This window comes from Astyanax mexicanus, chromosome 2 (assembly GCF_023375975.1).
Source record: "Astyanax mexicanus isolate ESR-SI-001 chromosome 2, AstMex3_surface, whole genome shotgun sequence".
Classification (NCBI taxonomy): Eukaryota; Metazoa; Chordata; class Actinopteri; order Characiformes; family Acestrorhamphidae; genus Astyanax; species Astyanax mexicanus.
Window position 1 is genome coordinate 32,486,452 of NC_064409.1, and position 16,290 is coordinate 32,502,741.

At 40.5% G+C, this 16,290-nt stretch overlaps 1 protein-coding gene across 1 annotated transcript; it reads left to right on the plus strand.

Moving 5' to 3' along the window:
- Nucleotides 1-453: 453 nt before the first annotated feature.
- On the plus strand, nt 454-13,132 carry LOC111192936 (uncharacterized). The gene is made up of 12 exons (XM_049474231.1): nt 454-536; nt 5,768-5,866; nt 9,021-9,144; nt 9,430-9,676; nt 9,791-10,064; nt 10,645-10,819; nt 10,942-11,018; nt 11,215-11,395; nt 11,569-11,799; nt 12,099-12,270; nt 12,466-12,614; nt 12,715-13,132. Exons 5-12 carry the CDS (start codon nt 9,849-9,851, stop codon nt 12,891-12,893), a joined length of 1,380 nt encoding a protein of 459 aa, XP_049330188.1. The 5' UTR covers nt 454-536; nt 5,768-5,866; nt 9,021-9,144; nt 9,430-9,676; nt 9,791-9,848; the 3' UTR covers nt 12,894-13,132.
- The last annotated feature ends 3,158 nt before the right edge of the window (nt 13,133-16,290 follow it).

Here is a 16,290-nt window from a genome sequence, read left to right on the forward strand (position 1 = left end):
AATGCAAAAAGGGGGGAACGGAAGGTTACAAGTGCTATTTGTTCCGTGTTTTAAGTACTTTTTAATAATGTTATTATTAATGGCATTAATCTTACTTTTGCAATTTGGTCAATGTACAAGACACCATGCTTAAAGGACCATTATGTTACAAATTTTCAATAGTAAATGATAAAATGATCAGGATGTATCATCAGATATTAAGGAAACATGTTGAGTGAAAGCACTGGCAGCTCTTGTCAGCAGGGATTCAGCAGTACGTTCCTATTTTAAGTGTGCAGTCTTTCCCGCTTTTTGTTTTGTTCTCTGACTCCTCCTGCTGCTCCTTCCCCAACACTAACTCCACCCACCGAGGTTGCCAGCACTACAGCAGCGCAGCAAAGCAAAGGAGCTAGCAGAGCTGGTTCAGTTAAAAGCCTCAGCATGCCAAAGCAGGAATATAACAAGAGTGAATACTGGCAGGGAGTTTGAACGGTGGAGACTTAGAGCTTAAAAAGACTCCAAGACCGACCCAGAACTGCTACTTTTCTCCTGAACAGGTAAGCTAACTGGCTAGCTAATTCAGTCAGGTACTTTTGCAAAGCCGCGGAGCCGCGGCCCGGCACACCGCGGAGCTCACGCGGTCCGACACACTGCAGAGCTGCGGTCCGACACACCGCGGAGATTGCTCAGTCTGACACATAGCGGAGCCACGGTCCGCTACACCGCGGAGATCGTGCAGTCCGACACATCGCAGAGCTTTAGCTCTTCCTAGTGTAACATACAATCAATAGATACGGGTTTTAGAAGAGTTCAGAATTGCTGTATTTCTCCTCTCCTCTCGCTCATACTCTCCGCCTCTCCTACTAGACTTAACGTTCTGTAGATTCAGCCTGCTGAATTTGGCAACCCAAATAAATTTTGTGACTGGGGAGGGGTGGGCGGAGCAGACAACTCTCTGTGGTGTTCAGGGCTGGACTGGGACAAAAAATCGGCCCTGGCATTTTTGGTTTAGACCGGCCCCCTCATAATTATCGGGGCACAACTGACTTGTAATTTAAGTACAGAGAAGCATAATGTATCATCAACATATTAAATATAAGAATGTTAGTGTCTATTGTTAACTCCACCATTTTTGTCTGCTCTGTGTAGTTCAATTGATTTGTTTATCCTTTTTATTAAAATCATCTCTTATGTGTATTTTTTGAATATATCTGAAAACAGCTCAATTCTAATTCTTCAGGTTAAAGGTGCTTCCTCCTTTAAACAGCTATAACATGTATTTGTATCAGGCTACAAACAGGGCTGCTTTATGAACTGTCTTAAAAGCCTTTGACACTGTTTTTCTCTTATTTACTGTGGGCATACCTTTTGCTAATATTACTTATATGTATTACACTTACTTTAATCATGCTTATGTTGTAAAGCTTTTACTTATTATTTATCAGTTTTAAAATCTGTTATTTCACTTGTTTAAATGCTTTTTAAAACATATTGAACCACAGCATAGAGGCTACAAATTCAAACAGCAGCCTTTTAACACACCTTTAACCTAAATATCTAAAATGCTATGATGCAGCCTAACATAGACGCTTAATGCCTGCTAATCCAGCACTTCTCAGTCTTGCTATGTAAATACCAATTAATATTTATACTACCTCAAAGTCCCAGTGTTATCTGTTTACGTATTACACTTTCCCGCTCAGTCTGTCCCTCTTTTGTTCTGTCACAAGCCTGCATCGCTGGCTGCTGCTCTCCCTGTCTGTCTTCTGCTCCTGTCTTCCCAGAGGACACGGAGGCTAGAGCAGCGAACATGTTTGTGATTTTTACACATTTTATTTCATCTACAGTGAGAATTTTCAGTTTCTTGGTGCGTAATTTCTGCGGCCTCTGTATAGTGGGTTACAGCGGACCGCGCAGAGAGAGGGTGGGGCCACTTTCGTCCTATATCCTGATTGGTTTAGTCCACTGTCTATATTGAAAATGGACCAATGGGCCGCGCCCCTCTATATTGTGGGCTGGTCTCTTAGAAAAAAAAGGGAAGAAACAGCGTCGACCCCTAAGCACTGTCGGCCCACCAGGAAAATGCCCGGTACGCCCGATTACCAGTCCAGCCCTGGTGGTGTTTTGAAATTGGACTGCTGTAGCTATTTCACACACTCGCTCTCAGGTCCTACATAATACACCTTTAATAATAAAATGTATTTTAAAGTTATTTTGTGTGCACGTTTATACTTGCAATTTCCTAGAGACAGAAATGGCACTGATTTGGCAGAACATGCCATTAACAAAACTATGTAATGTTACAAGTCTGAGGTTCATGTTTCTTTAGGAGATATATGTAAAAGCACACTATATTTTGTTTAGATTAGTTTGGCGGATGCAGTGGCAGTGTGTGATTAGGAGAAATTAATATTGTGTGCATTGCAATATTTTGAGCAAAACTGTGCTCTTACCCTGCTAATTGAACCTTCACACTCTGCTCTTACTGGTGCAATGTGTAATTAATGAAGACTGACCACCAGGCTGCTCCAATTTAGCCACACTAAAATGACAGGTGTTTCAGTTTCATTGTCCAACCCCTGTATATACTTACATGGTGCACAATGGAAGTATGGAGGTTCTTGAATGTAAACTTCCTGCCGATCCCCATCCTGCTCCATTCAGTTTGAAACAAGTCGAGCAGCCTCTTGCAGGAAAACAATTATGGGGATTCACCACCGGGCAGCTGCTGACGGAGGTCCAGGAAGGTTGTACTTACAATATCCTATCGGACCTTCTGCCAGTGGTTGGTAACAGACATGGACAGATCCTTTAGCTTGTCCTTCCATGGACAGGCGCCAGACGTTAGGACCAGTCAATTTGGTCTCACTGGCAGGCATGTGAGACAGATTTTCTTAAGGTTAATTGAATGAATGCGAATGATGGTTGCCTTCAGCCCATCTTCTGACAGCATACTGGTCCAGCTAAAAACAAAAAAAAAACACAAACACACCTCATTTAACAATAACATAAAAAAAACAGAACTTGATACTTTCTGCAACCAAACAGCAATATTAATTTACTTACTTCCCAGTACAGGAAGACTGAAACTGAAACAGCAGTGGAGACATTTACAATTTTCTTTTCTCCAGAATTTCCCCAGAATTCTCTCTGTAAAACAATAACATAAAATATATGTAGAACATAAAAAATATAACTATAGACAACATGTTAGTGTTTATGACAAAGCACAATTATACCTGCCTGAGAAAACTTTTTCCTCATCTTCATGAGGGCTGGGATCCTGAAACGGGCTGGAATGCTGGGATGGAGTCAGATGCTCGGGCAAGCTGGGATGCTGGGATGAGCTGGGATGCTGGGATGCTGGGGTAAGCTGGGATGGCGGGGAGCCCAGGAAGCCCCAAGTTCTCCTGGAAACCAATGTCCAACACTGTGACCATCGGGACCTCAGGCTAGTGTCCAGTATTGTGGCCCCTAGTGTTAGGACATACCACCAATTAGTCACCATGACACTTTGGTAAGGTGGCCACACACCCCCAGGACCCACCCACAACCTATGGGTGGACCCAGAACATCAATAAGAAATTTAGTGGTGTTACAAAGAAGTAAATGTTAGGGTAGTCAAATGTGACGAAGTCATATAACCCTTGATCATATGTCTATGGGAAATCAGCCACTTTCGTTGAACAGTCTCTAACCCTGTATTCAAGACACGCTAGACACCTTACCTTATCCACTGCCCAGTTGTTTAGTACATTAGAATTGGCTGCCGGGTATTGGCAGGTAAAACTCATTCCTAGGGCCTGTCAAGCCATGGCCTTCTGCAGTAGGAAGAGCTTGTTCACATGGTATGTCATGCCTTTCAGTTTATGCAATGCACCAGCCACGTTTAAGCATTTAATGGATCATGTTCTGGATAGAGTTTAGATTCTCTGGATAGATTTGAGAATCTCAAGCCAAACTTGATGCTTGAACCAAACTAGATCCAGGCAGGGTTGGGCTGAGATTTTCCACAACTTTCCTTGTTTTAACGCTACTTACCAAAAAATGTTGGGTTTGGGTCAGGCAGAACATGCACAGGCCGGTTGAGCTGGATGTTTGGCCCGATCTAAGCTTTAGTTATGCCCGGCATGCAGTGGAAGACCTGTCTTATGTACTTAGATGACAATTCTGAGCAAAGATGCTTCAGATATGCTGGAACACCTTGAACAGGTATTCGAAAGACTCTGCCAAGCAAAATCTCAATCTAAAGCTAGCCAAATGCTGTCTTTTTCATGGACAGGTAGCATACATTTGACACATTGTGTCTGAACATGGCATTTCCACTGACTCGCAAAAGATCTTAAAAGTGCTGGAATTGCCAATGCCCCACAATGTCTCAGAAGATCGACAGTTTGTTGATCTTGCTTTGTACTACAGATGATTTGTGAAAGACTTTGCTGCTGTGGCACAACCCGTTCATTTGGCGCAAAAAGGGGGTATACAACCGCATAGGGGCGCTGCACTAGAGGGGGAGCCAAATCAAAGCCCCAAATAAATATTTGCGGAGCGCGGTGGGAAAGTAATTACAGGACGCTGACGAATTTAAAACTTATCCGTTCGACCTGTGCTGTGTCTCTGATAATCTTATTCCTGATCTTATCCATCCTTGTAACTCCCAACGAGTACCTCAACATCTTCATCTCTGCCACTTCCAGTTCTTTCTCCTGTCTTTTTGTCAATGCCACTGTCTCCAAACCATACAACATAGCTGTTCTCACCACTGTATTGTACATTTTTCCTTTGATTTTTGCTGCTACCCTTTTGTCACAAATCACACCTGAAACTTTTCTCCATCCACTCGATCCTGCCTGGACTCTCTTCTTCACCTCTTTGCCACACTCCGCATTTTCCTGGACAGTTGAGCCTAAGTACTTAAAGTCCTGCACCTTTGTGACCTCTGCTCCTTGTAGACTCTGTCATGATGTACTCCGTCTTGCTTCAGCTGACTTTCATACCTCTTCTTTCAAGTGCATATCTCCACCTCTCCAAGTTCTCTTCCACCTGTTCCCTGTTCTCCCCACAGATCACAATGTCATCTGCAAACATCATAGTCCATGGGGATTCTTGCCTGACCTCATCTGTTAGTCGGTCCATCACCAGAGCAAACAGGAAGGGGCTCAAAGCCAATCCTTGATGCAGTCCCACCTCCACCTTGAAGCTGCCGGTCACTCCTACAGCACATCTCACCACTGTCCTATATAATAATTAAATAAGTTAATCTATTAACCAAAACGTCTGTGAAAAGTTCCATACACTTCCATACACTCATTTTACTGCATGAAATCTCTAAATACATCCTGAGAGCATCTCTACAGGACAGTGTGTGAATGTGTCTTTTAACCTCATTTATAGAATGTAGAGAGGTGCGCTGGGTAAGTGCTGGAGATAAAACCTGTATTTTTGTGTCTACAGCTCTGTTTAAACTATTTAACCATTTAAATGCTTTAATTAAGGGCTTTACATTCCTTATATCTAGCTGTGATTTGATTTCTAGAACAACATTTTAAAATATAGCTTATGAAATTGTGTTGTTATTTGCATTACATCAAGATTTTAACTTTAAAATATTTAGTCATGTACCCACAATAATAATAAAAAACATTAATAAGCTGCTTAATTAATATGTCTGATTCATTTCTAAACTTAGTATATTCAGAAATGGGTTTGAGCCCTTATGGGTTAAATAAAAAAGAGACAATAAATGGAAAGGTAAACTAAGGTTTTTTTTTTCTATTTCACTTTGCAGTTACGGAAGACTTCAGATGACAACAGTGTGCCACAGAATGCAAAGAAAGTGACAGCATCCCAGCAGAATATTTCAGCAGCTCTTCAAAGTGCTTTAAAGGTCACCTTCCGCGAAAATCCGATTTTTCTTGTTCTTTGTGGAATACAGTAGGTCTCTCTGAGTTGAATGTGTACACCTGCTCATTAAACTGTTTTGCAGCCCCCATTGTCTGCAGGAGCTAAGCAAAGAAATCCCCCCTCCCCCCTCCGAAAAACGGGTGAATTTTAAATTACCTTTCTGCCTACGTAGGCAGAAAATCACAGACCAGCCCACCTTGGCTCGAGAAACTCCCAGAGGCGGAGCTGAAGCAACGCACCGCTTCTCACGGTGAATTTACACTGCTCCGACGCGACAACGCACACGGTCGCACTACCCCCCTCCAACCGGTCGCATGTGGGCGTGACAAAGGCGTTCCCTGCGTCGTCCAATTGAATCGTTTTAATAAATGGGAAATGCTTTTTTATATAAGCTATTATTATTTCCAATAATTAATAAATATAAATGTGTCTTTATAGATATAAATGTTTGAATGAGCTTCATTACACTGTCTAGTGAGCATTATATAAGCGGACAAAAGCAAACTTTTCCAATTAAATTACATATTAATATTTAAAAAACCCACCAGAGACTCCAACAATTACAGCAGCCTTTCTCCTCGCTGACAGAGTCCCTGTGAATCAGCGGGGATTTTATAAAGAACAGGGAAGCCTGAAACTTCTCTTCCAGGCTTCTCTGGACGCTTGAAAGCGGAACTAAAATGTTTTCATGCGCTGCGCTGAGGACGCGTTACAGGCCAACACCTGCTCTCTGATTGGATAGACGCATTGCGTTGGACGGACTCATTTGCATAAAGTTCAGCTCGGCTCAACTTTTCATCGCATCGCATCCCCCGCTCTCGACGCGTCGGACCCATGATGCACCGCGCGACTGCGTCTGACGGAGGCGGCGCTTCCCATTGAAAATGAATGGGATCCGTCGCTGTGCGTTGTCGCGTCGGAGCAGTGTAAATTCACCGTCAGTTACCGTGCGTCCACACCGAACGCGACGCGAGCGACAAAGCAGCCGGAAGTCATTCATTTTCAATGAGAGCGAGCGACACTGGGCGACAGGCAGCGACGCGGCGCGACGCGATGCGAAGCGGGCGATTTGAGCGACGCGAGAGAGTTGACCAGAACTTAACTTTATGCAAATGAGCAGCGACGCGCGGCGGCGACTACCAATCAGAAACAGATTCTCATATGTCCGGCCTGAAATCGCTGCTCTGATTTTCGGTTCCTACTGAAGATTTATTCCGCCAGCAAAACGGAGAGAACAGAACTGATCTGAGCTGATCTGAGGTAAAATACTCCACTACACCAGCAGCTACCCCACTATAGTACTATCCTTACAGAATTACCTTATTTAATAGAAAACTATATATTAAACTGAGGAAATTATTTATAAATTAACAGAACGATTTATGACAACTAAGGGAATATTTTTTTAAATTAACAGAACCTTTTATTGAAACAAAGGGAATTATTTATTAAAGTTAACATAACGATTTATTACAACTGAAGAAAGTAATTAATACATTTAACGTAACAATTTGTTCAAACTGAGGTATGGAATTTGAAACGATTTAGGTAAAACTGAGGGAATTATTCATTACATTTTACAGAAAGATTTATTAAAACTGAGGGAATTATTTATTAAATTAAGAGAAAGACTGTTTATTAAATCAAGAGGATGATTTAATATATTTAAGTAAACATTAATTACAAGAATTTATTTAATACATTAAGTTAACAATATTTGAAATTATGGATAAATTAAGAGAATGATTTACTACATTAAGAAAAATAATGTATTATATTTAAGTAAACCCATTTATTGTAATATGAAATAATTATGTTAAATAATTGTACTTAAAAATAGTTATAAAAATTTTTAATGTTTAGGAATTGTGTAGAGAGGCTGAACCCTTGTTTCTGTATGTGCCGTATTTGGAAAACGCCCACCAGCGACAGCTCGTTCTGAGTGAGACACGCCCCCAAGCGACTCATCGCCTGTTGGACAGGCGACACAGAGCGATTTTATCGCGTTCGGTGTGAACGTACAGTTAGGAGGTAACAGCGCTAGGAGTAACATGGCAGAGAAAGTCCGTACCTGTGTTATTTGTGGAAATAACACATCCGTGTTATATTCTTTGCCCAGAAATTCAGAGCTAAGGAACAGATGGTTAGAATTTATCTATGGAACACCACCAGCGAGGTACAATACTTACATATTGGTGTGTTGTAGTCATTTTGAACGCAGTGACTTCTCCAACTACGGTGAATACAGGAGGGGTTTTGCTTCAATGTTGATATTAAAACCTGGATCTGTACCGTCACGCCGATCGACCACCAGCTCACAGCCGGTAAGTAACTTTTACCCCCGAGGGTTTTGTTTCTAAATAGTTTGTTTATGTTCTTCACGTTCGCATGTTAGCGTTAGCACACATGAAGTAGGCACAAGCTAAGCCAGGGGTGCTTATTTCTGTTCCTGGAGATCTACCACCCTGTATGGTTTATCTGCTCTAACCTCACACACCTGCTCCGGGTAATCAAGGCCCTCCAGGACAGGTTAGCTACCATTATTGACTTGTTTTACGTCTGAAATCTCCCAAGACCAGGAATGAGCACCCCTGAGGCAGGCTAGCACTCAGATCTATGACCACACTCGCCTGCTAGCTGCTATCCAGAGACTTAATGTTAGCGTGTTAAACCCATATTCTCCGTCCTAAACTAAGCGTTACCCCACGATTTATAATATTAACAACAAAATCATCTTAGCCTGGCTAAAATGGCTAACTTGATATCACTAGGGACTGTGTAAGAACAGAATCAAGTGAAAGTAAACAGTGGATAAATTAGCTAATTAATGAGTATATGTAGCTTCCCATTTCACAAAAAAATATGAAATATGTATAATATACGTATAATATAAAAAAAATGTAAAAATTATTTATGTTTTACACTTGTTATGCTAGCTATCTTGTGTAAGTAACTAGCTATCAACATCACCAAGCTATGCAAGATTCTGAATTTTCCCGTATCAGTAGAACATTTGCAGATAGAGTATTTATAATAGCGTAATTTAGCCTGTCTTATTTTATTATGATTGTTTTTTGTTTACATTAATGTTTCGCTTGATTACTTGCTGTTTACTTAGTGTTTTGTGTGTCTTCCAGAGCACATCACAGACATTGGTGACACCCATCATTCATACCAGTACCCAAACAGACCCACCCAGCCTTTTATGTCGGGCTACACAACTTTCTAGGGGTACATTAGGCCCTCACTTTAGAAGCAAAGGTTTGTAATCTAGATCTTATTTTAATTTATGTAGTACTATTTTCTAAGATTATTTTTCTGGTACTTTAGGTTTGTGTGTGCTCATCAATCAAATGCATTAAATACAATTGATATTCCAGAATGTTTTCTTTTTGTGATGTGCTACCTGGTAATTCATACACATTAACACTCTTGTTGAATTATTTTTATTTTATTTTTTTTACATTGTTCCATTGCAGTATTATGTGAAATAGTGAGTGTGTATTATCTTGTACCTTGACTGTAAAAAACCTTCATTTATTATAGGTACCCAAACAGAGTCTTTCATCACAAGTACGAGTATTGCAACAAGTACTTTGGATGCACCGTGGGGGCCTGTACACTCTACACCCATTAAGTCTGTTGTTCCAAGGGCAGCTAAAAGACCTTGGGTAGATGAAGAGGAGGAGGAGGATGAAGAGAGTGACCACTGCACAGTACCAACTGAACCCCAGTCCTCCACCTATGATCCAGCTCAGTCAATAAGCAGTGTAATAGAACCATCACAGATTACGTATGTATTTTGGCCTGTCATTTAATCTAAGTGACAATGTATATATTGACATGTTTTTGTGTAAAATTAATACTATGCATTGTGTATGTCTATTATGTCATTTTTGTCAAACAGTGATACATCTTCAACTGGTTACAAAGACTTCAAGTACATAGTATTTGAGAAGAACCTCATGGAACTTTTTGAAACTTGTCCAGTGTGCAGCCGGTTATCAGATGTAAAGACCTACAGACGAGGAACGTTTGTGTCCATCATCCAAAAATGCCATCACTGCCAATATTCCAAGAAATGGAAGAGCCAGCCACTAATTGGGAGCTCCCCTGTAGGCAACATACAACTGTCTGCTGCTATATACTTCACAGGCTCTTCATATTTTCAAGTCAAAAAGGTAAAGTATACTACACCTTTTTCCCTAATGTTTACTATACAACCACAGTATTTGTCTTCTCAGAGTTTTGGCACATATGTACATTAGATTTCTTGGTCTGACCCTGGGTATTGTTTGAATGTGAAGAATGGTCCTCATGCTGATTAACTGCTTGCTTTAGAAGTAGGGCTCTTGATACCTCCCCCTCCACCACTGGCCGTACTCACACCTCCCCCCTCCCCCACTGGCGCTACTCGCACCTCTCCACTCCCTCACTGGTCAGCTTTACCTGTCCCTAATGTGCATTGGAAAAACAAGTTACATTACAAAGCACACCCAACAGTCTACCTTAAGTGCCTAATGGAAACTCTACTGCATGTGCGCATTAACCTTTGTAAGAATTAATATTCATTTTATAAGAGTAATACAGTTAATGAATGCTTGGCAAATTTTGATTTCTATTGCAAATAGATGGTGTAGAGGCAATGGCAGCTCATCTGTATTATTTATAATGACCTCATTTTTTTTAAGTATTATTGTCAACACTCTTGGCCAATACATTGCTGTACAGTGTATTCATGAGTACCTTTTAAATTTGTAGGTATTTCAAGCCATGCATCTGCGAAACATCAGCTACACAGCATTCCGTAGGCATGCAAACAGTTACCTAGAACCAGCTGTGGTACACAAATGGCGCCAGTACCAAGAAACTGAATTACAGTTCTTGAGCCAGAGAAAAGTCAAGATTGGAGGGGACATGCGAGCAGATTCACCAGGTAAGCTTCACTGTAACATATTGTGATAAATATTTTGTTATAACAAAGAGAATAGATTGATAATTTATATAAAAAAGTAATGTTACACAGTTCTAATAATAAAAACCCTTTTGTGTTTGCAGGCCACTCTGCCAAATATGTAACTTACAGTGTAATGAATCTGGAGACCAACAACATCATCGACATTCAACTAATACAGGTGAGTGTGTTCATAGATGTAAGATAAATAGCTATCAATGTCACACAATACACAACTTATCAGTGTCTCTTTTTTCTTTCACTAAAACATACATACAAATACCGGTCCAACATACTTTTACACACACATTAAAACTTGACTTTCATTAACTGCTTGACCATGGAATATGTGTATTTGCTGTGTGTTTTGCTTACAGAGCAATGAGGTTGGAGGGAGCCACAACATGGAGAAAGAGGGACTGAAAAGAAGCCTACAGCATTTGGAGTCCAAGGGTGTGGCAGTCGATTACATTGTCACTGACCGTCATCCCCAGATCCAAAAATTTCTCCGTGACAGACAAATAACCCACTACTATGATGTCTGGCATTTGGAAAAAGGTCATTGTCTTACTTAGTTTCAACCTAAAATTTCAACATTTTATAGCAACTTGATATTGTATTGCAATAACAATATCCCTGCTAGGATTGAATGTTTAGATACATACACATATAATGTTTTTCATCAGTCAATCAACCCCTTTTGTAATCAAAAGGTCTTTCTAAGAAATAAGGAAAGGTGGCGAAAGAAAAGGACTGCGAGGTGGTGAAGAAGTGGCAGCAGGGAATCAAGAACCATGTCTACTGGTGTGCAACTTCCTCATCCTCAGGGCCAGAGAAAGTTGCCAAATGGACATCTGTGGTGAACCACGTGCAAGACAAACACACCCACGACAACCCTCTCTACCCACAATGCCAACATCCAATCCGTCAGAGCAGAGATCGTAAGAAGTGGTTTCAGCCAGGTATGTAGTTGTCTATTGGACTTGGTTTGTGACAACATACAGCTCTGGAAAAAAAATAAGAGACCACTTCAAAATGATCAGTTTCTGAGGGTAAATTGTGTTTGAGTAAAATAAAGACTGTTGCTTTATTCTATAAACGTCTGAAAACATTTCTCCTAAATTAAATACAAATACAGTGTTCATTTTACTCAAACATATATCTATTAATAGTTAAATCAGAGAAATTGATAATTTGCAGTGGTCTCTTAATTTTTCCCAGAGCTGTACATTTTGAGTTCTCGTTTATTTCATGTCTCTAGGTTCCAAAGCCCTCTACAAATTGGAGAAAATACTGACCAATAAGAGGGTCCTCGGTGACGTTGAGAGGCTAAGCTCCCATTACCAGACCTCAACACTGGAGGCATTCCATAGTGTGATTTTGCGCTTCACACCCAAAAGTGTGGTCTTCCCTTTCATTGGGATGTTATGCAGGTATGTTTTGCTACATCTATATTAACCACCACATATGAAGTATTGACACTCTGATTTAACAAGGAAACCTACAATTAAGAGAGAAAATATAATCTTCTACACCAAAACATGTTCTGTTGTTGTTGGTTTGGATGTGACCAATATTGGTTGGATAGTGATTTGTCATTACAGACTTTTTTTATTCTTTCTCATTAGACTATATCTGGCTGCAATGCACTTTAATGAAAATGCTGGTCGGACTCAAGCCAGAACAACTTCAGGAGTACTGAGGTACCGATTGCATTTTCCAAAGGCCAAAAAGGGAGGACACACCGTGAAGTCAGTAAAATCACCACCAACATACTGTAAGTAACTCAACCACCAACTATTTATTGCCATATATGAGAAACAAATGAATTTGTAACATATTAAGGTGACATTATGTACATATTTACATTCTTCCAGGCTACGTCTACAACCTGATTGCTGCAGTGTTTGACGACATCGTCCCCAATCCCCAGCCCTACTTGGAGGAGTTCAAAAAGATCCCTATTCCTGGTGACTTGTCCTCAGAGTTCTACCGTCCTCCACTGACAGAAGCTGTGGCTGCATACAGGTCTCGCTTTAGCCAAGAGCAGCCCTAAAGCCGACATATTGGCCCTCTGTGTCTGGGAATTCCCTTCTGATCCGCAGGACAACACAAGCTGGAACAACAACTCGGACCTTTCTCCCTAAATAACCCCAGCACCAGCTTACAAATGACCTGTAGGCCAGATGTCTGCATCGCCTAGTAAACAGAGAAATTTGTAAATTCTGAACATTGTTTCGATGTTATTTTGTTTTGCCTTATTTTTCAATTCTACTCTATGTAAATATAATAAAAAGGTATTTAATTCGACAATGGACCACCGTTTGGTATATTGGCTTTTGTATATTACTTTTTAGGTTAAATATGGTTTATCTTACCTTTCATATCCTCTGTCTCTCAGGGGGCCATAGTCAGCTCTATAAAATGTTTAGTGCATTTTGAAGGGAGTATATGTTTAGGCAGACTGGTTCTAATCCTGGGTGGAGGGTCATACAGGACACAGGGGTACTGGTGTCACCCATTCTTCTAACCACCTGACAAGTCAGACGTGAACGTAAACAGCATGAGGACCATTTGTCAACAAACTATGGTATCAACAAATGCCATCTAATATTTATCTTTACCGGAGGAATCTCCTTGCAGCACACATTCTCTGCTTCTGTGGGCATCCTGGCTAATTTATCCTGTCCACAAGTGCACCTAGTAAAATTGAGATAGGTAAGTGTGTATGTTTAGAACATTTTCAATTGTTGTGCTATGACCCAATGGTCTTTTAAATGAGGTACCTGGAATTAAAACCATAACTCAATAAGAAGCGGAATTCATTAACCGCTGTAAATGAGTAGAGCTTCCCATTATCTCAGTATTGTGTTAATTATTGTGTATATATAATTATACTGTGTTAATAAAATAAATTAAATGGTTCTGTTTACATCTTGTGTAAGTAGCTAAGCTAACTATAGGTGTAGCAAATCAGATCTCCAGGGGATTCCATGTTTTACAGAAACTACAGAACTAGGGACTAGGAAAGGAAGCAAACAGTGGGCAAATAAACAAATTAATGGGTATTTAGAGCTTCCCTAATTCCAGTGTTGTATTATTTAACCATGAAATCAATGAATGAGTTCTGTTTACATTAGCATTGGTTAGTTACTTAGCTAGGTGGCTAAGTTAGCTACCTTCTGTAAGTAACTTTAGGTTTACATAGGAACTCCGGTTGGATTCCGCGTTTTAATGAGACTCTAAGACTAGGTCAGTGGCTGAACTGCACTTGGCATTACACAGATGTTGTAAAGTAACATATGACATTGGAAATACTGTAGTTAGTGTAAAAATATCTTTATTTTTAAAAGATTTCTTTCTGTTTGTTAAACTTGAACGCATAATGACTATAGCTAAAAACTTAACTTTATACCTATTTTAGGAAAAACGTTAAGTTGACAAGCAAATATTACCATTCTGAAACGTTTATCGACAAACGATCAGGAAGCGGTTCTTCTGTCATCTCTCCTTCTTCCTCAGATTCAGGGTCAAACATATACGGTTGTATTTCTGAAGACATGTGGTAGTGTTTACAGCTGCAACGCTGACTGGAGCGGGGAGGCAGTGAGCGGCCGAGCGGTGGAGGGGCGTCGCAGTGCTTCTAGCCAATCAGAGAAGAGATATTTGCATGTATGAATATTCATGAGCAAAGCTGAAATCCAGTCATTTTGGACACACCCCTAAAACAGTGCATTGAAAAAGAGCTATACAAAGACACCTGAGCACTTTTTTTTTTACAAAAACGGCTCACATGTCATTCATTCATACTAGAGACCACAACTAGACATTTTAAAATGAAAGAAAAAACGACGGAAGGTGACCTTTAAAGTACAAAAGTGACTCTAAAGAACAACAGACGAAAGAGGAGGCTATAGCCAAACGGATTGGGTGTACTGGATCACCAGTTTAAGATGAGGACTTTGTTCTTATGATGGATACAGTAGATAGGAAGCTGATTGTTCAAAAAAAAAAAAAAAAAAAAAACAATCTGATAGAAAAATATTATGAATATAAAGTACAAAAATTTTGAAACAGATTGGCTGCTGCACGGAGGGTCTCAGTTGGCATGGACCTGTGGTCAAAAACAGAGTTCCTGCTACTTTTGTGTTGAACAAAGTAACCCAAAACACATATTGTTGGCCCTTGAATACGTTGCCCAGCCATACACTGCACAGTCAATCAAAGCATGTGTGGATAAATGTATGCAAGAATGAACCAACAATGAGAGTAACATCGTGGCAGCATTTAAACATACCACACCAAAGAAAGAAGAAAGCAGCTCTAAGGACTCCCAATTGATGGAAAGTGACTCTGACCTTGAAACTGAAGGTGACTGGTGGTGAGCAAATTTTAAATTAGTTTTACATTGTTTATGATTACATACAAATAAATCTGCTTAGATAATAGTTCAATTAATAAAATAAACAATTCATTTGACATCAGGGACATTTGCAGTGTCACAGCACAACAATGCCTTATTGTTGTAAATGACTGCCCCACATGCTGGTCAAGCACATTTAACATGATTTTGCCACTCCTCAAAGTGAAAGACTCATTTTGACAAATTGCAAACAGCATGAACACACACAAACATACTCTCACATACTGCCATGGACCTACAACCTCATAACTCATAACCACAATGGATGCCTGTGGGCCCTATTTTTTGACAACCAGAAAATAGCCACCCTACCTAAATAGATGTTCTTCTGTAGGTCTCATATGTTTGACCCAGTTCAGACCAACAGGAAGCTAGTTCACTGGGTAGCTGCATGTTACTCACTGAACAGTGTGGTAGGCCCCTGGGGTTGGGGGCGTAACCACTGTGACCCGGAAGGAGGAAGCACACAGATAACACAGACACGGGGAGTAAATGAATTCAAACGTACCTTTATTGGCTTTTAAATGCCCTCCACCACACCCAAAAACAACCTAAAATCATAGCTTCAGCCCAGTGGGGCTCTAGAGTCTGTAGAATTACTTAGTTTTTTTGTTGTAGCGTCCGTGCAGCCTCAGCCCTCAGCTCCCCAGTGAAGGTCCTCTCTTGGAGTGAGGACTGAGGCTCAGTTTATATGCCTGTCCCAGCTGGCGCCTCAATCAGTCCTCATGCGGACCAGCTGAGACAGGCATGGCTTTGCGCTCCGGCATGGGGCGGACCCACAACTCCCCCACCTCCTTACACCACAACAGAGATAACCAGCAGAAACAAGCCAGTTTGGCTGTAATATAGTAGCTATCTCACTACCAGTATTGAAAACATATTGTCAGTGGCAATCTGTTAAAAACATTTTAAAAACCTGACAAGCCAAGTCAAAATGAGGTCACGTTAGAGGTCTCTACATAATGCAAAGTCTTTGTTATTAAAAAAGGCTTTACAGCTAAAGATACTTTAATTCAACATGGTAACAGAT

Coding starts and splice junctions, on each gene's coding strand:
- LOC111192936 (XM_049474231.1), top strand. CDS start 9,849: ATGGAACTTTTTGAAACTTGTCCAGTGTGCAGCCGGTTATCAGATGTA. Junction 10,065..10,644: donor CATATTTTCAAGTCAAAAAG/GTAAAGTATACT, acceptor TTAAATTTGTAG/GTATTTCAAGCCATGCATCT. Junction 11,396..11,568: donor TGTCTGGCATTTGGAAAAAG/GTCATTGTCTTA, acceptor CTAAGAAATAAG/GAAAGGTGGCGAAAGAAAAG.